Below are 22,909 nucleotides of genomic sequence, written 5' to 3'. Positions count from 1 at the left end.
ATTTCAAGGCTGCAGAGAAACACTAAATTATTCCTGATATTCAGTGTTACAAGGTTTGTTACTGAAGATGGTTTATAAAATATGTCTGCCAGGTAGTGAACATATTGCAGCATAAAGCTGGTGCACAATAAAATACGTAGGACTATTATCACTATGCAATCATTAATTTCATGAGAATTCATGTCTCCGCATGACAGTCCATTAACAAACATGAAGTCTGGCTGTACTGAATCTGGACACAATTCTCTTTCATTTATAGCTCTACTATAAATATGTTGTTTTTTGCTATATACATATGACTTCTCTACCTGGGTTCTACATTTTTTGTGTGTTCTTACTGAACACACAATAAAATTTGTATTTGTATGATAAGAAGAGCAACTTTCTCAAATAATTTATGAATGGATTATACTATTTCAATTGGATCAACTACCTTCCCAATCATATATGGTTTGTATGTAATTAGTACCTTGTACAGTTGCTTATTACTCCACAATTTTTTTTATAAAAAATACGCTTTTAGGACTCAGCCTGGAGATAATGTTCCTGCAGGTGCTCTTTCAGACAAATCCAACAGATGCACAAATACGTCATTAACTCAAGGTGGAATAAAGATACTGGAGTGAGCTCCTAATAACATTTACATATGAAGAAGGACACTGCCAGGGTCTCAGTCTACACCACTATGATTGACTCGATGGACAATCACAAACATGCAGAGGGGAAGAAAGGGCAGCAATAGCTACAGAATTTTGGTGGTTACAAAGCTAATCCCTCATATAGTATGCCCAGCCATGTATACCCCCCAAAAGTGGGTTAAACAATCATTATATCTGGAAAGGATCTTTGATTTATCATAAAAAAGTAAGACAAACAAGAGGCAGACCTAATAATACCGCAACCTGCTTTTAAGGATGCCCTCATGAAGGGCTCCCTCAACTGTATGGAAAGCTTGGAAGTATTTTTTTTATCCCTCTCTCTGTATTTATATTAAAGAATGTAAATAATCTGAACAGGTTTGTTATGCCTATCAGTCATCTTTAATGCAGGCAATCCTTGATTTATGAGTTTAGATTTGATTATGTAACCTCTGGTTTCATGTCTTTTTATTTAAATTGCCCAAACTTGGAACCATTGCACTCATTATACACTAGGCAGCGGTCAAGGAGGAGGAAAGGATCGTAGCGAAGGTTTGATGGTAACATAAAGAGAGCTACTCATTCAAACACTTCTATAGATTTACCACTAAATGGTCCTACTTACTCATTAATACAGATAATCACAAATGTTCTGGTTTACTTGGTGCCTTCAAACCAGCATAGCTGAAACTGCCTAAAATCAAGCCCTGCCTGGTCTACATCTCCTGAATCACTCATCCTGAACCTGTACTCTACCTCCCACATATACCTAACTGTCCCAGGATTTAACTTTCTTCTCTTCTCCATTGCCTCACTTAGTCCCTAAAGCTAAGACTTTAGAGACTTAAGTACTTAAACCCCTAAGAACTGCTTAATGGCTCCCATGTCCACAGGGCCATCAAACATACCAATAAACACTTTAATTAGCCAGGTTCAGGCTTCATTATCTCATGCCTCTTTGTGGTAGGTTAACAAAAAATAAAACTAGAAAGGCATAAATAAAAATAAAACTAGAAAGGTGTTTCCATGAATTGCCAGGACAGTGCTTGATTGAAGAACTTTAGGTACATGATTGATTCTTATTTCACCTGCTCTTTCAGACACAGAACAGTATTACTAGTCTATATATTATGAAATTCAGAAATTGCATAATTTCTCAGATAAAAGAGACAGTGGAAATTGTAACACTTACAAGAATGCATCCTAATATATGCTATATTGAGCAACTGTCTACTGTATTCTTCAATATCTTCAATTCAATGAAGGGACCTTCGTGATACATTTTATTATGAACTTATTGCCTGAGATAACGTTCTTCTCTTTAAAGGGTAGTACCTTTTGACTTTGAGATAAGAATTATCTATCTCTTGTGCTTTCCTTTAAAACCTGCCAGCTAGGAATCTTAGACCTAAATTAAATGCTCATTCTCAAAACACTTGTTGACTATGGGATTATGATTACTTGTCACATTCTCATATTGTGGTTTTTATTTTTGCTTTTTATTTTGTCAGCCTTATTTTAAATCTACATTTTATTATAAGCCATTCCACATTATTAAACAGTTTACAATTTAATTTTAAAAAGTTGCCTCATCACAGACACAAAGTAATTCCACATTGCAGATAGCATCCTGTCAACCCACAGTAAAAAATGATAAAATTATGAATATAAAGCTCTTAATTCAATATAATAATTTGGATTATATATATTATTTGTATGAACACTGGGATGCTGATTATATCTAAGGCCATTATAGGTATATTCTGTAATTCTCAGAATTTTACAAAGACTTAAATTAACAAGAGCGTTTGAATAGATATTACTAGAAATATCTTTACAACTGAAGATTAAACTCTGAAAGCCTATCAGAAATGGCTCAGTAGCTATACTTAAACTATTGTGTAATTATCTGCTACATATGCTGTCCCCTATCATTTCCTGATTCACACTAGTTGTCTGGCTCTAACTAGACCTGAACTTTACTATGTTTCAAGGAAGTTCTACATAAGAAAAATGATTGCACTGGAAAATAATTCTCACAAAAATAATATGCAAAATTAACCCCTATTTATTGTACATACAACTATTTTTCTTTCAGCCTGGGAAGTAGTCTCAGCTGTCGTCTGATTTACAGTAGACAGCCCAGCATTGTATGAAAATAATTTACTGTGGAATGCATGCATCTCGCATCGTGAACATCAACAGCTTGAATACAGAGATGCATCAATTAGTACCAGAGAAGGATCTGCCCCTTCCTTCCCTGTACCATCACAGCAGCAAGGTTTACAAAACAGCACTTCTTGCTTCTTTCAAAATTCATTTTCTTGGGTGGGGGGAGGATCTATTATTGCCAGCTGGGACATATAAAGTGAGAGTTCCCATTAAAGCAGTGAAAACTGAGGATAAGGTGGGATAAATGATAGACTGTGACCTGTGTTTGTTAAAGTATCGACTGGTGTGTTTCTACCGCACCTGTGGATTATCATGGGCCTGTGGAGTTGAACAGATCATTAAATTATGATGCTGAACACAGAGAAGTCATCCATCCTTCTTTCTCTTTTCATCCAAGAAACCCTGAACCAAAGTGGCAACCACATACTGAACTAGCTATGGTGAGCTAAAGAATCTGGAGACAAAACTCGGGTTTCTCCCTGTAACACATGCAAAATTAAGCTATTATGAAAGCTTCAAAATGAGGAAGCCATGTTATCAACCATTGATTTGTAGCCCTTCAAATCCCAGGAATAAGTTAAAGAAAAGTGTCCCTCACAGGGAACCTGTACCTGGTCTCCCAAATATACAAGTGCTTATTTATTCCACGGGACTTAATAGATTTTAACTTAACGAGTTTCAAGTGTCACTTAGACCCTTATTAACTATGACTGGAATGGAAAGATTCTGACTGTGCTGGAATTAAATATAAGAAGAGCTACCTTTTCAGAATCCATCTTTCAAAATCTAGATGAACTTTTTCACAAGACAGGAATTCCTTTTCTTTAAAGCTGTCACAAATGAATAAGAGTTTACTGAGTGATGAGATCCACGGTCTCTATCCTAAAACAGGATTGTGATGACCAGGGAATCTCAACCTCTTGGCCGGCTTTACACAGAATATGCCCACACTGCAAAGCCACTGTGAATGCACTAAAAGACCCTTTGGAGAGCCACAGAAAAAACAACCAACTTCAATAAAGCCCAGACTATGTCAGATGCAAGTGGAAAGTTTCACAAAAATGGTCCAGATTAATAGGATGGCTTGGACAGAGCAGAAAGTCTAACCTGCTGGAAAATCAGGTGGTCAAATGCAACAATGGAAATTCAGTACAAATTGTTAGTAGGGAGGGATGCCCCTCTGGAAGTCGCTTTAGAGCAGTACCTGGAGAACTGCCGCTGCAGACCTCTCATCTGAGCTCTGTTGCGCTCCAATTCAAGGGTCACCTCCCGCAACCGCTTCTCACTCTGAAGACGCAAATGTCTCTCCTCTTCCAATTCATGTATCAGCTTCTCATGCTGTGAAAGGCACAAAAGGAATGACTTTTAACAAGGTATTTATGATAAAAACAAATGGTAACAGATGTTGGTTCCTAAGTGCTAAATTGAGACAGACAGACAGACAGACAGATGAATTTTCATCTGTATAACAGCCCCATGAAGTAGGTTCTGTTATTAATTCTTGTTACACAGCAGGAAACCAAGGATCAAAGAAATCTAGATAATGTGTCCAAAATCACAGAAATCAGAAGGTAATAGACTTTGAATCCTGGCTAACATGATCGTGATACTTGAATAATTTCTACTAAACTAGGTGGTTTCCTGTGAAGAACTATGGCCTTACATACTATCAAAAGCACAGAAATTCATACAGTAATTAATAAGAACATCACTATCCATTCAAAATTATTTAATCCCTCCAATTTCTGAATCAAGGTTTTGAGAGAACATTGCTAGTTTTTTGCAGAAGGATCAAGAATTTCAGGCTAATTAGACCATGGAGTTGATGAGAATAAAATTAAAGAATTAGTTTTAATTTTGTCCAGTTAGGATTTCAGAGATAAAAATAAGCAAACCACCCATGGTTTTTATAATCCTAGAAAACTAGCTCATCTCACCAATGCGCATAAGGAATTAAAAGGCCTAAATGACCCAGAATAAATGGTTCTGCACTCAGCAGAGATTCTCCTGATGATATTGACTCTGCTATCTCATATCTTTTTTGTTTGTGTTTTTCTATTGTTATTTCCTTTTTTGTTACTCATAACATGCTGTTATAGTTATTGCTGTTACTAAATTGAGCACTTTGCACAGAGGATACACAATTCTATGACAAAAACCAATCTTGCAATGCCTCATCTTGAGGGACATACACTCCTAAAAGGAAAGAAGAGAAGCAGAGAGAGTCCTTTGTGTTAAAATAAATCAGACACTACGACTCAGTATCATGGATTACTCAGGGTTAAATATGATTCACTGCATTGCGCAGAGTCACTTGAAGTGATAACAAAGATCAATTTCCTCCAGGTCTAACTTAGGAAAAAAAGTTACCCTGAGAATCATGAAGAAAACAGACTATAATGTAGAAATGAATTTGGGGTCTCTAAAACTACTTACACATTCCCCTGACTCTGCACCTTTGACCATGCCCTTGCTACCACTTAAAAAGTTCTTTGTGATCTCTACTGAGATCCTGGGGTCCTCTCAAGCTCAGTTTTATGTCATGCCCCTACGTCTCTTCCCTTGGCACTTCATCATTCTCTTCCTTCCTAGAGTTCCAACAGCACCTACTGTATTTTCCACCCTTGAGGTCCTCACTTTTTTCTATTGCTATTTTTCACTTGCACTTATTATAACTATCCAACTAGGTAAACATTTGTTCAAGATTATATCTATGTCTAAGTACAAATGTACTTGGTATTTTTCAGCACATTTAATACACAGTAGTGCTGGAAATATATTTGCTTATTCTTCTAGATCTGGTCTTTTGCTAGCCCTAACATACACCATTTTTAACACCCAGAATGTGTTACTACTATCAACACAAGAAGAGAATCAAAATCAAGTATTTATTCTGCTACTGTGGACAAGTGCTCAAAAAATTACTACAAAGGTAAAGGTATTAGTATAAATTGATGAGTAAAAATCAAAATCAAGTTTTTATTGTGGAAGTTTGGAAAAGTAGTTTTATAAGATGAATGTGTTAATTAAAGTCAATTCCATGGAAATTGCCAAAATATCAACAATAAAAAGTTAATTAATGAGTTATTACACACAGTACTCCTTTCTGTATTGACTCACTGTACTAGAAACTATATGGCAAGACATCTTTATAACAGAATTTGGAAGAATGTGCTTTGATTCCAAAAACACAGAGAAATGGCATGTTAACTAAATAAAAGGCACATGCTATGGAGGATAAGAAGTGTTGCAGAGAAAATACCATCGTTTCTTCAAAGAAGCAAAGCAAATATCACACAGATGCAGATAATGCCATACTGAAGAGTGCCAATATCTAGTAAGAGAGAATCTTGCCCTCATAAATAATCCTTTCTGTTCAATTTTCTGGTGCCTTTTTAAACATGGACAAAAATAACACATACATCCTGTAGCACAGAAAATTCCAGGAAATTAAGTCTATGAAGGGAAACCTTTACTAAAATATATTCCCTTCAACATTGTGTTTCGATTAATCTATCATAGCTTGGCAATAATTCACACCTATACCCCAAATACACAAGGTTTGTTTGCCTGAATTTTTTAAAAAAATTACTAAAAGTAGTAGAAAGAGATAATATCTACATCTTGGCTAGAATTACTTTATTATTTTTGTCCTGGTTATAAATTTATTGGTTGCCAAAGTAATATTGATTTTTCTCCCCCAAGTTAGCTCTGCATCTTTTCCAGCAAGCAGAGGGAAAGGGAGTGAGACATTTACAAACTATTTTCATCTTCCTTACAGTATCTACTCCCCTTAAGATGGCATTCTTATTAGCCCCTTCATTGTAAGATAGAGGGGTCAAGAGAGAGAAGGAGCTTGCCCAGGTTACAATGCTAGAAATGGCAGCTCTGAAACTAAAACTAAGTGTTTCTAAACCCCCTTTTCTCTATGCTGGAGTCACTTCTGCTATTTTAAAAGGTAAATTTGTTTCAGTGCAATTGATAAATCAGGGCACAGTCTGAGAGTGACACAAATCTCACATTTGCTTATGTCAGATTTCATTCATGACAAAAAGTCGGTAAGTACAGAAAATATTCCAAGCTGAGTCAAGATGTGTATAAATACAAAATACACACATTTCATATAGACCTCGGGCTAGCATGCATATTATGAGCCACACTCATTCACATTTGTACTACAACTTTCCCTCTGATTTCAGGCAGCCTTCCTTTCTATGACTTTGAAACTCACAAGCTGCATCTTTGCTACTGCACACTTCCTCAAGCAAACTACAAGTCTTTTTCAAGTTCAAGTATCAAATGTATTATAGTAATTGTGTATTTCTTAAGCATTTAAAACATGGAAAGCTTAGCTACCATTTTTATTGGTTTTCTTTTTTAAGGTGTCACTGACAAAGCTTTTAGCAATGCACCTCTCATTCCATGCCTCCCCAAGCGTTGTGGTTTCTATTGTGTGGTTTTGCAGAGCACAGAGAATTTTAGAAACAGGTCATGTTATAGCAGCACATGCTCTACATCATGGTGGAGCAAAAGAAATTCAAATCAAGAACAGAATTCCAAAGAACTTTCCTATCTGAGGACAAGCAAAGAATTCATTCCTAGACAAAGAATCAAACATTAAAACAAGATATATAAAGTTCGTGTCTTTGTTCTACAAATGATCACGTTTCCAGAAAGAGAAAAAGCTTATATAAATTCTGATTAGTTTAATAGGGAACTATTCTGGGAAAGGGAGCTATGTACCAATAACATGGATTCATTCATTTACTCAGCCTACAAATGCTCCCTGGGGAGTTACTCTGTGCCAATACAGGACAAGTTCTGCAGACCAGCCTGGAGCCAAACAGGCCTGGGGGCTTTCACCAGATTTCATATTTCATAAACTGTGGTAAGAAGAAGTATTGTGCAAACTACTGCACAAACAGATGTATCAGAATAAACAGATGAAGTAACAATGCTACTTCTGAGGAAGTAACAATGACACTGAGTCCTCTGTGATGAAGGGGTGCTGGCAGGTGAAGAGAGGATCAGTAGGCCAGGCAGAGTAAGCAACAATGTGAAGTCCTTCGTCACACATGGCAAGAATGAAGAGAAGTCCTATGTGGCTGGAGGCTGGAGGGCAAGGACAGAGCTGTGGCACGTGATACAGATGGAAAGAAACACAGGCAGGACCCTGGAGGGCCTGGAATTTCCTATGGAGAATCTGGGACTGTATTCTGAGTACAATGGTAACATGGTACCAAGGTTATATTATGTAAGTGATAGGATCCAATTCCAACTGCTCTGGGAGAAAGACCTAAATTAAAAGACTAAATTATAGAATGTAAAAATATTTAAGTAGAGACTGGTAAACACTCCCAGATTCAAGTTTGACCTGCACCATTTACGAGACAAGTAGTTTTGGAAAAGCCATCTAACTTAAAACTTCACTATTTTAAACATACGTCCTCTGTATACTGGGGAAAAATGAACTCTCCCAAGCCAATTTTATAGCAATTCTGTGAGGAATGAGCAAGATAATATATGGTAAAGCACTTTAAAAACTTGAAGTCCAATGTAAAAATAAGATACGGCTAACTGGAATGCTATAGCTTATATCGTCTGAAGTAGTTCCAGCTATTTTTGATAAATTCGACAGCAATTTTAGTTTTTAATGATCACTACATTTTAGAGAAATATTATAGTTATATTTCTTTATTCTCTTATTTTGTTATGAAATTTGTATAGGCAGATCACATATTACTAATGAAAGAAAATACATTTTAAATTAGGTTTTAATGTAAGAACAGAGTAACTAACTTCATTTTAGATGCTACCTAGAAAGTATATAGCCCTGTTTTTGGCCTTCCCTAAAAGATTTTTTTAATGCCCTTATCTAGTAAAATTTCAAACAGATGGCTTGATGTATGGTACGCCAACTCTTGAGGGGGAAATTAAAATATGAACATTTGATTTCAAATAGAGAATGTCAATAAATAGCTATATCTTGGACTTGGTTATATTTGGTGATTCTCATTACGTCAATGAGTAATAATATTGGCAAAGTTAAAGAAGATTGAAAAATTTTGGGAGAAAAAAAGAAGTTTCTTTTCTGGGTGTGGAAATTCTAGTACCACTGCACAAGGCAACACATAAGTGAAACATCCACATTAACAATCCCAAAGCTCTCCCCAGAGTCCTGTACAGAGGGAGAGCAGCTCATCTCAAGGTGTTCCATGCGGACCTGATGCTTGAGAAATGCGTGATAATAAACAGAATGTTTCTTCTCAAAAGATTTCCTGAAATTTATCCATTACAGTATATTTGTATATTATATTCTTTATAAATATATATTATATATATTATATATATTATATATATTATATATTATATTCTTTATAAATAAATACTTTATGATCAGAGAATCATGAGAGAAATATTAATACTCTTGGATAACAGGATCTTAAATACAGGAGAAATGAATAGAGGTCAGTAGAAAATGGATTAATTGGTATCACTAGGTTTTGATAGAAAAATATGAGCTCATACAAGAAATATAAAATCTGGCTAACAAGCTACATATTATGCAATTGGGATTTAAAATTAAAGAGGCTACCATAAAAGATGAGCACATTTGATTCAATGACAGAAATGTAAGTTATGGCATTAACACCAAATAACCCAAACATTTAAATATATTTATATTCGTTTATTAATTAGTGTCAAGAAAGTCACAGGTATCTCTCTGTATTTACTAATCAACATCCAAAGTACAATGAAACATCCTAAGAATTACAAAGACTGGAATAACTCTTAATTCTCTTGCTACCTGAGAATCTAGAACTGGAAAATTATTTTTTTTGTCTTACTTTGGTACACAAGCCAAACACATCAGCAGAAAAATTAAACTAATGTTTTCACAAAAACCAGTTTTTAATTTAAAAGCTCTATGTTAACCAATTTCTATCAAGCCAATGTAAAATGCATCTAAATTAAGTTATAGTTATTACATCTAATTGTAGCCTCATTCTTTGCTTTTTACACAAATTGCAATGCATTTTTCCCATAAAGCCCTCTGAATTCAATATCCCCATTAGTTATGAAAGATTTGGTCATTCTAGAAACAGAAAAACAGATAAGGAACTTAACAATTGATTTTTTTTAAAGCCCGCACTGTTGGCTGTAACAGAAGAATCAGAAAAAGATTTTGAGATTTCAGGATAGAAAACAGCCCAGTATATATCCACAGTGCTGATAACACCACCAAAGAGAGGCAAGCTTTTATTCTAACTAAAAAAGATGTGGAGGTTGGTTTAAAAAAAAAAAGTGAGAAGAAGGAGAAAACGGTAAGAGACACAAAGAGATAAGGGGTGGAGGTGGGCAGTAAAAATTTCAAGGACAAACATGACAGATGCCCTTTGGACATATCTCAAAAATGTTCTCACTGCTCACTGTGAGTCTTACAGGAAAAGTGCCACAGGTGAATCAACACATAGGACGAAATTTCCTTAGGCAATGATTATTTAGATATTTATTACTTAGCAAAGGGAAACACATGAATGTTATGGGAAGAATGTCCTCAGGGTGGCTTATGAAGAAAAGCAAGGTAAAATGAAAGTCTGGCATGTCAAGACTGATATGTATTGTAAAGACAGGGTAGGAAAAATTAACACATTATGGTACACTACAAAGAGAAATTTAAGTTGCTTTTTGTACAGTCAATGATCTTTACTGTTTGTCAACAATGGCTAAAAATGAATAATTTTATAATATGGGGTTCATAATATAAAGCAATATAAATGTAGTTTGATGGAAAAGAAGAAATTTATATGTTGAAGCACACTTCTCACATTTCTAATCAGTATAAACATTTTCATTTTCACTGTCACGATTCTTGTGGTAGAGAAGGCATGAGGCAAATCATCTGGGTTGTCATTTAATGTAGCCATTAATTTGCTAATCTTGAGAAATATACTTACTCTGTCTGGATCTACTTCTAAAATGCTAAGACGTCTTCCAATTCTCACATCCTACACAGCCATGAAATTACCCATAAGAATGTCAAAAGACAGGTAATTATTAATGACATTAAGATTATAAAGAGATGAAATGATGTCTACAAGATGGAACAAATGTGTGTACACATGTTGGGGCTTAGTCAGAGTATGGATTTAATTTGATAACATGAAGGTGACTGACATTCTTGTTTCTGGATAGTTAGGTTAGTGAAGAAGCCATAGATTTAAGAGGCTAAGGATGTGTTTGTTTTAGATAGTGTAAAGCAAGCATCAGAGTGTTAAAATGATGACATTGCACACTGCATAAGTGGGAAGGCAGGTGGTAGAACAGACTTTAGAGGCATCAGTTTTAATTTGGCTCCCAAACAATTACAAGTCTTTGTGGATTTTAAAGAGAAGGACAAAATCTGAATGACATTTGAACAAGATCATCCTTTCTTTGTGTGGGTACCGGAAGTGACAGAGTACTGTAAGAGAAAAAAAGCTCATTCTGTCTTTTATTACTGCCATTCATTCATTAGCAAAGGTTCCTTGAGTTGGACAAAGCCATTCCATAAGCTTTTCTAGCTCACTTGACTTTCTGACTTCAACAAGCTTCTGGGAAAACCATTTCTCCAGAAGTCTTTGAATATCTGATGATTACAGGGCCTGACCCAGGAAAGCAAGATTTTGAGTAATAAATCAAGTGGGTGGTAAGCCTGGTATCAATAGTCATCTGGTCAACTCAGACACACTCTCTCCCTTATGCCAATCTTTTCCTTGAGTTTGTTTTATCCAAAGACTCAATTCTCAATTTAACTTAGAAAATAGCTTCATTTACTTGACCAATGGGGTCTTTTTTGTAAGAAGTCAATGACTCATTCTTCTCCCACAGTAACAGATCTTTCTCTGTTGTCATGTTAATTGATCACAATTAACAGCAGCTATTAATTATTCTATCCTCTTGTGAGTTCTCAGAAGTCAACTTTATTAAGTACCTTCATACTCCATTAAACACTTAGAAATTCTTTTCTGTAAAGACAGAATCTTCCCTACAAAGAATGAGCTGCATTTCAGTTTTTTAGCAATTTCTACTTCCTGAAGTCTACCATAAACTACTTACTCACTTTTACAGTAGCCCTAAGTCTACTTATGCCTCCTTTCATCCCAAACTCTGTTTCTTTTCTGTCTGTATCACATCAGAACCAAGGAAAAAGGGATTCTCTAGCTTAATGGGGGAGAACCTATGGCATACATGACACAGCAGGCTACTTGTATCATTGAAAGCTATAAAAGGTCTACCATCACTGCTCTAGCTAACTGAGTTCCATTTCAAACTTGGAGCTATAGTACTTCTCTCTCTGCTTCATATTCTCAAAGAGGACTTGGAACTTTTACTTCTTCCTCTATACTCTAATCTTGAGATTCAGGTATGTTTGCTATAAAGTTGACACTGCCTCTGCCTTCCCAACACAGATGTCTGCTTACCTCACTGTTCAGCTATGTATGGTCTATCCCACTCACTGGTTCTTTTATTTTTAAAATTAATTTTATTGGTACATTTTAGGTATACAATATAATTACATTCATCATTGGAAATTTGCATCTTCACATAAACTCTCTTGGTTCCTATTTTTCTCCCCTCCCCATGCCTCCCTGCAACCCTTTCATTCCTCCCTATTTACAAAGACTTTGTTTCCATTTTTTCATTTCCCCATATTAATTCCATTGCCTTCTTTCCTTTCCCCTACCCCTCCCACTTCCTCTTCCAAATTGCCCCTTTTCTTCCTATTTCACATTATCTATTATACCTTTTAGGCCTTATTTACACTTTCAGTTTCTCACACTAGAGAAACTATTCGGTATTTACACATGTGTGTCCTATTTATTTTCACTTAAGAGTATCGTCTCAATGTGCATCCATTTACCTATAAATGTGTCTAATTTCTCATTTTTGATGGCTGAATAGTATAAAAAAACCACATTTTCTTTATTCAGTCTCCAGTTGACGGACATTTGGGTTGTTTCCAAGTTTTGGCTATTACAAACTGTGCTGCTATGAACATGGGTGCACATATATCACTGTGGTATGATTCTTTTAATTCTTTTTAATACCCAGCAGTAAAATAGCTGGGTTAAATGGGACTTCCAGTCCTAATACTTTGAGGCATCTCCATACTGATTTCCACAGTGGTTGCACCAGTCTACACTCCCACCAGCAGCAGGGCAGTGTTCCCCTTTCCCCACAGCCCCACCAGCATTTGTTGTTATTGGTTGATTTCATGATAGCAGCCATTCTTTCTGGGGGGAAGTGGAATCTCAGTGTTGTTTTCATTTGCCTCTATAGAATGACCAGTGATGTTAAACATTTTTTCATGTATTTATTTGCTATTTCTACTTCTTTGTCTGAGAAATGTCTGTTCATTTCAGATGTCCATTTTTGGATTGGGTCTTTAAATTTGGGAGGTCTGATTTTTTAAAGTTCTTTATAGATTTGAGATAGTAGACTTTTGTCTAAGGAACAGCAGGTTAAAATTTTTTCCCACACTGTTGCTGGTTTCTCTTGCTATGCAGAAGTGTCTTAGTAAGAAGAGATCCCACTTGTTGATTGTTTGTGCTGGTTCATGAGCAACTGAGGTTTTGTTCATAAAATCTTTTCCTATACTAATGTCTTCAAGAGTTCTACCTAACCTCTGTTCCAGCCAGTTCAGCATTTCTGTTTTAATATTTAGATCTTTAATCCATTTTGATTTTAGTTTAGTGTATGGCGAGAGATAAAAGTCTAGTTTTAATCTTTGGGCAAGTTGAAAGTCAATTTTTCCAGCACCATTAATTAAAGAGACTATCTTTCCTCCAATGAGGGTGTTTGGCTCCTTTGTCAAAGATGAGGTGGCAGAGCGTGTCGGGAGTTGTTTCTGCATCGTGTAATCTGTTCCACTGGTCCTCAGGTCTGTTTCTTTGCCAGTACCATGCTGTTTTTATCACAGTAGCTTTGTAGTATAGTTTCAAGTTGGGGATTGTGATACTCCTGCCATGTTTCTGTTACCTAGAATTGCTTTTGCTGTTCTAGGTCTCTTATTGTTCCAAATGAATTTTTGGATTGTTTTCTCAAGGTCTGTGAAGTATGCTGCTGGCATTTCAACTGGAATTACAATGAAACTATATAGCAGTTTTGGAAGTATGGCCATTTTCACTATGTTGATCTTTCCATTTTCTGATATCGTCTTCAATCTCTCTTTGCAGAGTGCTACAGTTTTCAGAGAAGAGGTCTTTGATTTCTTTCATTAGGTTGCTTCCAAGGTATTTCAGTTTTTTGGAAGCTATTGTGAAAGGAATTGTTTGCCCTATTTCTCTCTCAGTGAGTCTCTTGTTCACGTAGAGGAAAGTTATTGATTTTTGTGTGTTGACCTTGTAACCAGCTACTTGACTGAATTTGGTTATTAAGTCTAGAAGACTTTTGGTGGAGTTCTTGGGGTTTTCTATATATAGTGTCATGTCATCTGCAAATAATGACAATTTGACTTCTTCATTTCCTATCTTTATTCCTTTTATTTCTTTCTCTTGTCTAATTGCTATGGCTAATGTTGCCAAAACTATATGAAACAGGAGTGGTGATAGTGGACATCCTTGTCTTGTTCCTGATTTGAGTGTGAAGGATTTCAGTTTTTGACCATTTAGTATGATATTGGCTGTTGGTTTTTCATAGGTGGCATTTATCAGATTGAGGTAGAGACCATCTATTCCAATTTTTTGTAGGGCTTTTATCATAAATGCATGCTGGATTTTGTCAAATGCTTTTTCTGCATCGATTAAGATGATCATATGTTTTTTGTCCTCGGGTCTATTGATATAGTGCATTACATTTATTGATTTGCGTATGTTGAACCATCCCTGCATCCCTGGGATGAATCTCACTTGGTCAGGGTGTATGATCTTCTTGATGATCTTCTGCACTCTATTTGCCCGTATCTTATTGAGGATTTTTGCATCTATGTTCATTAGTGAGATTGGCCTATAGTTCTCCTTTTCGGTTGGGTCCTTCTCTGCTTTGGGGATCAAGGTGATGCTTGCTTCCAGGAATGAATTCGGGAGTATTGCTTCCTTTTCAATTTCATTGAAGAGTTTAAACAGTAGTGGCAGTAGTTCATCTCTACATGTTTTGTAGAATTCAGCAGTGAAGCCATCAGGACCTAGGCTTTTCTTAGTTGGTAAGTTTTTAATTATGTTTTCAATTTCATTGATTGATATTGGGTTGTTTCGAATTTTTAGGTGTTCTTCATTCAATTTTGTTAATTCATAAATATCTAGGAATCTGTCCATTTCTTCTGTGTTTTCCATCTTATTATTGTATAGGTTCTCTTTTCTTTTTCTTTTTCTGTTTTTTTTGATACCAGGGATTGAACTCAGAACCTTGGACTTGCAAGGCAGGCGCGAAAACCACTGAGGTAAATCCCTGGCCCTAGGTTCTCGAAGTAGGTATTGATGATTCTCTGTAATTTCATTCTTTTTGTTCCTAACTGCATGGATGTAGGCTTTTTCTTTCCTTTTACTGATAAGTTTGACTAAGGGTTTGTCAATTTTGTTTATTCTTCCACCAACTCTTGGCTTCACTGATTTTTTGTATCATTCTCTTAGTCTCCACTGCATTGATTTCTCCTCTGATTTCCTCCTTTGTATGAGCTTTGGGTTTGTTCTGCTCTTCTTTTCCTAGAAGCTTGAGGTTCAGCATCAAGTTGTTTAATTGGGCTCAATCTTTTCCCTAATATGAGTATTCACTGCTATGAATTTCCCTCGTAAGACTGCTTTCATTGTGTCCCATAGATTCCAATATGTTGTATTATCATTGTCATTTAATTGAAGGAGCTGTCTGATTTCTTCTTTAATTTCCTCTGTGACCCACTGGTTATTCAGAAATGCATTGTTCAATTTCCACGTGTTTATGAAATTTTTGCAGTTTCTTTTGTTATGGATCTCCAATTTCATTGCACTATGGTCTGATAACATACAGGGGATAACTTCGATTCCTTTGCACTTACTTAAATATGTTCTATGAGTGAGTATGTGGTCTATTTTGGAGAACGACCCATGTGCAGCTGAAAAGAATGTGTATTCTGATTTTGTGGGGTGGAAGACTCTGTAAACATCTGTTAAGCTTATTTGTTCAAGAGTTTGATTGAGTTCTAGTATTTCGTTATTTTTTGTCTAGTTGATCTGTTTACTTGTGACAGGGCAGACTGAGATCCCCCACTGCTATTGTATTAGTGGTTATATGATTTTTCATGTCTGTTAGTATTTGTTTTATATAGTTGGGCACATTAGTGTTTCAGGCATATTTATTTATGATTGTTATCTCTTCCTCTTAGATTGTTTCCTTTACAAGGATGTAGTGTCCTTCTTTGTCTCTCTTAATCACTGTTGGTTTGAAATCCATTTCATCTGCCAAGAGGATAGCTACTTCTGCTTTTTTGGGGGGTTCCTGTCTCATGGAGTATTGTTTTTCACCCTTTAACTTTCAGTCTATGAGTTTCTTTTTGAATTGTGTTTCTTGTATGCAGCATATTGTTGGATTTTGCTTCTTGACCCATTCTGCCAGTCTATTTTTTTTGACTGGTGAATTGAGACCATTAACATTGATGGTTATAACTGATATGTACTGACTTATCCTTGACATGATTTTTTCTTTCTGTTGGATTCTCCCTCTTTGCGTTTCTTTTCTCGTCCTGCCCGATGGATTCATTCTGCTGGGCTTCCTCGGGTTGTGATACTCATTGTCTTTTCCTAGGATATTGTTTAAAATTTTTTGCAGTGCTGGTTTGGTATTCATGAAGTTCCTAAGGTGCTCTTCATCATGAAAGTATCTTATTTCTCCATCAATTTTGAAAGATAGTTTTGCAGAGTACATCAATCTGGGTTGGAGGCTCTTTTCCTTTAGGGCTTGAAATACATCACTTCAAGCTCTTCTTGCCTTGCAGTTTTTTTATGTCATCTGCACTCTCTCCTGTTTCTTCATTGACTCCGATCAGTCTTATTTTATTCTTCTTTGCATTGTCTAGCAGCTGTTGGATTGATTTCTCTTGGTCCCTTACAATTTTCAAGAAATTTTTCTTTTCCTGGTCACTAATTACAATGATTATTTTCTACATCTGAAATTCTTGCCTCACAATGGCTCATTCTGCTGCATATGCGTAGACTGTCAATGGAGTTTTTAATCTCCTGGAAATTTGTTTGCATCTGTTTTATGCATTCTACTTACTTCCTATGTTGGGATTCCATCATGTTCCTCAGCTCCTCTATTTTTTTATCTGTGTCCTCTCTAGATTAATTAATCATATCTTACACTATGGGTACAATCTCTGTTGTTTTCGTAAGAAATTATTTCTGATTTCATTTTTTCCAGATCCTCTTTTGTTGCCAGTTGAGGGAGTCCAGGTGGTTGAGTAACAGAGTGTTTCATATCATTTCCCTTTGGGGGTGCTGTAGGTGACCTGTAAGTCTGGTTTTGAGGCTTTTTTATTTCTTCTCACTTCGACAGGGGTAGGGTTGCTGCTGGCACCTGCGTGGCTCAACACCTCAGCATTCTTTTCTTAACGTAGGGACAGGGGCTTAAAAAACTATAAAACATTAAAATACTGCTGAGTATTCCAGAGGTATTCAATAAATACTTGTTGTGTTTAGCTGAATCATCTTGATCTCTCATTACTTCTCTTCCCTTAGTGGGCAGCCATCTCTAGGTTTGCAAAATTTCTAATATTAATAACTGTTAAATCTTAAACTTGACATTAGGGATAATGTGCTGAGATTTTTCTTTGCTTTAAAAACTCTACAGATCATTTCCTGCTGCTATTTTCTTTCTCTTACCACTGTCTGTTTCCCATAGCTCATACATTGCAACCCAAAATTCATATTCAAATCTCTTATTTGATTGGGCACTTTTACTCATTAACTGCTAAATCAGAACATTCATTCCTTAGAGGACTTACAGTGGCTTCTTTACAGAGAAATTTAATTCTGTTTCTTAGTGTGGTTCATTTTATTGTTCTTTTTATTCACTCTACTAGAGTTTATGGAATTACTAAAGAATTGCAATAGAATAGGTATCTTTTTTATTTTCCTCTATAGTTGGAATCCTTATATTCCTGTCTTTTTTTTTTTTTTTTGGTACTGGGGATCAAACTCGGGTCCTTGCGCTTACACAGCAGGTGGCAAAACCACTAAGCTAAATCCCCGGCTTTCCTATCATTTTTAGTGAATAGATGTAATTATGTGTCTATGAAGTTACAGTATTTGCTATGATAATTACTCACTCTTCTAAACTAAGAGATTATAATTATAATGTCAACAACTAACTGTATAAGTTACTACTGAACCGTGTAAGTCTGCTACAGAAATGGCTTCTAGGATTCCAATAATTAATATTAATTTCTCACAAACACTTTTTATTCTTTTGAAAAACACATTGGATGGCCTTCATAATTTCCCCCTCATTATGGAAATCTTCTTCAATAGAAATATTTCTTGAAACAAAGCCTTGAGAATAACTGGGCTGGTTTCTACAAGAACAGCTCCTACCATTTTATGATACTAGACTATAGTAGAAAGCTGAATTTTTCAAAACATGATTTTCAGTAGTTTGCCTTATCTTTGTTTAGCAAATGCAATCTTTCACATTTTATCATAACATTAAAAGGTCAGCCAGAATATTTAAAAGATCAAAGTGGAACTAATCACAAGCTTCGGTTCAATGCTTTATTATGTTATTTCATACAATCACCAAAGTTCAGAGAAACTGAAAACATTATATACTGAATAATTAGAGTTTGTGTTAGTTCTTGGAGGTAATCTTAAACAGAAATATCATTTTTATGAAGAAATCATTAAAGAGCTATAAATGAGCTGAATGAGCACAATTAATCTATTGAAAGGAAAAATGCTTATTCTTAAAAGACTATTGGAGTGATTTTCTTTTCAAAATACATTTAACCCTTGGATAATTACATAAATGCAGGAGAACATTACCTTAGATTATCAGTTTCTGAGTAGTTGTAATCATAAATAGAAGCAAACAGAAAGCGTGGTCTCATGTGATGCAAATATTACTCATGAAAAATAAGCCAATGTGAATTATAGATACAGAGTAGCCTGACACATGCCAGGGGACAGAACTGTGGAAACGTCTGCATGGTGATTACAAGTCTAACCTGTGTACGTAAGTGAGAGTCAGAAACTGTGTTCTCAGGTGCCCTTTCCAGAATCTCTGGGCTTCTTCCCAGTTCCCACTCTTGGCCGAATGACAGCCTTTCTCATTCAAAAGTGATCTCTTCTGGAAGGCTTTGTCAGACTTGACTAAAGCCAGCCATAGCTATTTTTCCAAATGGACACAATGAGATTTTTTTTCCCTCTCTATAGGATTTACAAGAAAAGGGAAATGGAAATATTTTCTACTTGGAAATGTGCTTTTGACCACCAAGTATAAATGAATCCTAAAAGGTGCTGATTTGATCAGGGTGATACAGCTCTTCTTCAGCCTGTATAACTACACACAGAGAAAATCAAACCTCCTCTCTCAATTTTCCCTATGCATGCAACTAAAAGAACAGACTGTCAAAAGTCTGGTACAGTTTACCCTTGAACTAGTAAGATTTAAATATAAAGCTCTTATCTACATTTATAAATTATTTTTTTGCAAATATACACCTTTATATGAAAGCTTAAAATTAAAACTCTACCTAAAGATGAAAAAATTAGCAAGATTGTAACACATTTTCATCATTATTATAATAATATCATAAAAGCCCTCCTAGCAAAACAAGAATATTAAACTAAGTTTTTGAACAGGTGTTGAATATTATGGAATATATCTCCTTCACTTTGACAGATAAAGGAAATTGCTACAATGCTGCACAAATTTATGTTTTATGACCAAAGAATCAGGTTCAACATGTGCAAAACAAATGGTTCCAACTAGTGAAGGTTAACTGCCATCAAGTACACTGTCAATTATAACAGGTGTGCTACTACACAAGTGTGTGATTTATCCACCTTCAAATGCCTAGAACCTTCAAGGGGGCTCATACCTCTAAAGCAAGAGGAATTACAAAGGATCCAAAAGGACAAAGGGCTTAGTGTACTGAACACTACCTACAGACAATTATTAATAAAAACACTACTACAAGACCACAGGAAGTCTCAGCTTATCTTATATTTAATGTAAAGAGGATCCATGTATGCAACAAGATTGTGGACATTAGGACAAACCATAGCTGGTGTGTGCAGCCCCTGTGATGTGTAAGACAAAGCAACACATATATAAAGTGCACCTCCTTATTCATGGAGAAGTTACAAAAATAATTCCAGGACAAATTAAGTCAATGAAAATAAAAGAAAGAGGAAAAAGCAGGAGTATTCCTAACATCATACATAATAATACTGATGAGGAACCCTGGCTGAGTTGCAAACGCTCTTCAAGCAGTCCAGCATCCACTCCGTCTTTGCAACAACACTAGACAGTCGTCATCATTTCCAGTGTAACCTGTTTTTAAGATTATGAGGTTAAGGCCACAGTAAGTAAATACCAGAGTCAGGGTTTGAGTGCAGGCAAACTAATTCCAGGGACTCAGAACTTGACACCACCCCTCTGTACATACGAGGGAGTTTCTTGCCTGGTCCAGTAAACTTGCTCCTCAAATGCTGAACCAACTGATGTATTTAATTCTCTCTCCTTACAAGAGCTTGTTAGAGATTGTGGAATATAAAAAAATCTAACAGAGAGTACCAGATAGTCTTCGCCATTAAGAATATTACTGTATAATAAGTTTGGTATGTATGTATGGTACAAGAGACGTTGGTCTAAAGCACCAGGTGGCAAACTTTTTCTTTAAGGAATCAGATGGTACGAATTTTAAGCTGTATGCATCATATATTGTAGTCCCTGTTGCAACTACTCTATGGTTCCCTTGTAGCATGAAAGTGGATATAAAGTGATACATGAATCAATATGTATGCATGTTTTCCAGCCAAATTCCTTACACAAGCTGCTGGAAAAGATGAGTGCTCGGCCATAATTTGTTGACCCCTAAACAAGATTTCCTGTTGACTTCTCACAAAAATCTAATCATCCATTTTCCAGAAAGTAGTATTTTTTCTATAATTCATAAGCTCTCTAGAAGGCATGGGGGTGGAGAACTGTCTTATTGCTCAAAAAACAAAAATAATTTGATACACCTTCCCCAAATTTAATGAAATTTTGTATTCACTGTTCACAAAGAAAAAAAATTAAGTTTGTGTCCTCCAAAAAGGATGAACCTTTCTGCAGTTCTGGAAATCATGTAATATCTGAGCTTGTCAGTGTCCTAGGAACAAATCTTTTAGTATCCCTGGGTGATTACATCTCCGTACAAAGGCACCAACTTCATGTTATACATAGAATTACATCTTAGCTTTGAGTGTTCAGCCCTTAGCCTGTGTCTCTTCTGATTCTCAGTCAGGAATAGATAGTTGCCTGGATGGAGGGAGAAGAGACTCCACAGTCACTTGCTGTTAACGTTGGTTAGTGTTAGAGGTTATTCAAATCACTGTAATTTAACAATAATTTACAAAGGGTCTACTTTATGTCAAACTAATCTCAACAATGGATACCCTTGAATACTGGTCACAACATATAAATGTTCAGATGAGTGATTACTGAGTCACTGTTCTGGTGTGGATCTTGGCTGTCCCCTAAAAGCTTGTATGTTAAAGGCTGGTGGTATGGGCGTGTGAGAGGTGGACTGTGGTGGGAGATACTTAGGTTGCTGTGGAGGCATGCCCTCACAGGGGCTGTGTGACTTTAACACTCCTCTGTCTATGCTTCCTGGCTCCGGATGTGAGCAGTCACTGTAGCCAGCACTCCTGTCATGATGGGTCACCCTTACCAGAGGCACCCGTGGGGCTGTCTGCCCTGGAACTTGAACCTAAGGAACTGTGAACCAAAATAAACCTCTCTTTACTGAATAAGTAGCCTGTGTCAGGAATTTCATTATAATGATGCAAAGCTAATACAGTCCATTAGATTAACACTTTGTTTCTCTTAAAAAAATCAGCCTACAAGATTTAATGTTGACAGATGTTGGCACTTTTAAAAGCTTTGCTACCATATTTCTCAGACGCTGAAATGAAATTTAATCACTCATATTAAAAACAAATAACTTAGAGTAGGCAGTAAGGTTTTTCAGTGTGTAGATTATAGATAATAGCAAAAAAAGCAACTGCATGTCTGCACCCAAAGTTTTGCATTTACAGTAGGTCCCCAACTTGATAAACATTCAAGTTGTCCCCAACTTGGTAAACATTCACAGGTGCATTGTATAAGACTCACTTTGTCAGTTTAGGAACCAATCTGACTTAGGAACGATTCTCCCAGAATGGAACTGGTCCGTAAGTCAGGGACTTCCTCCTATGTGTAAGTTACTTGTCTTGCATATCCCATCATTCAGTCTTCTCCTTTACAACATAGGAGTTGACTTAGGAAAGGAAAAAGAAAAATTTATAATCTAGAATTTGTGTAGCCCTTGGCTCATGCCGTTTACCAGTAATTCCCCAGATAGGGCCTTTAGTTCATATGTTTAAAGACTTCAAAGCATCAGAAATCCTTTTGTCTGCTACTCATTGATTGCTGTTAAACTAAATGTTTTTCACTCTGTAATCAATACCTTCTTACAAAAATAAACTCAGGCATTGACAAACAACTCTGCAGCATATTGCAGCTTTCCTGAGAGAGGGCAACATGAAAAACTACTACCTCCAAGAATTAAAGAAGATCACACTGGCTGCAATGCTTATTACAATATTTACATGCTTCATACAGCTGAATCATTCTACTGTAACAAGACTTTATTAAATTAGACAGCTATTGAATTATAAGCTTTCTGAGAATAACAATTAATATGCCTTTGTCCTGTATTACTGTTTCAAAGTGTAGCACTCATACTGCCTGTGTTCACTTTTACACCTTCCCTGGTGATAAAGCTATTAGACAGGAGCAGCTATGGTAGATAAAATGGGGCAGGGTAAATGGTACAAAATGTAAACAATGATGACTCTGTTTCATGAGACTGCTCTTCCAGAACCATTTTAAATAACAGCCCT

General features: G+C 36.0%; 1 protein-coding gene across 18 annotated transcripts in view; it reads right to left on the bottom strand.

Moving 5' to 3' along the window:
- The window catches only part of Nckap5 (NCK associated protein 5), a 915,317-nt gene that overhangs the window by 470,063 nt on the left and 422,345 nt on the right, over positions 1-22,909 (bottom strand). For all 18 annotated transcript variants that reach the window (XR_002386357.2, XM_021236818.2, XM_087195889.1 and 15 more), the window contains one exon: positions 4,015-4,148. Coding sequence is in view for 14 of the 18 variants with exons in the window: in XM_021236818.2 (XP_021092477.2) it covers positions 4,015-4,148 (134 nt within the window). In the remaining 4 variants the exon portion in view is untranslated. The remainder of the gene's footprint in view (positions 1-4,014; positions 4,149-22,909) is intronic.

Source organism: Heterocephalus glaber, unplaced genomic scaffold (assembly GCF_053883595.1).
Source record: "Heterocephalus glaber isolate CG9 unplaced genomic scaffold, H.glaber_assembly_v1.0 deba00000347, whole genome shotgun sequence".
Taxonomy (NCBI): Eukaryota; Metazoa; Chordata; class Mammalia; order Rodentia; family Bathyergidae; genus Heterocephalus; species Heterocephalus glaber.
This window is presented reverse-complemented; position numbering and strand designations above follow the sequence as displayed.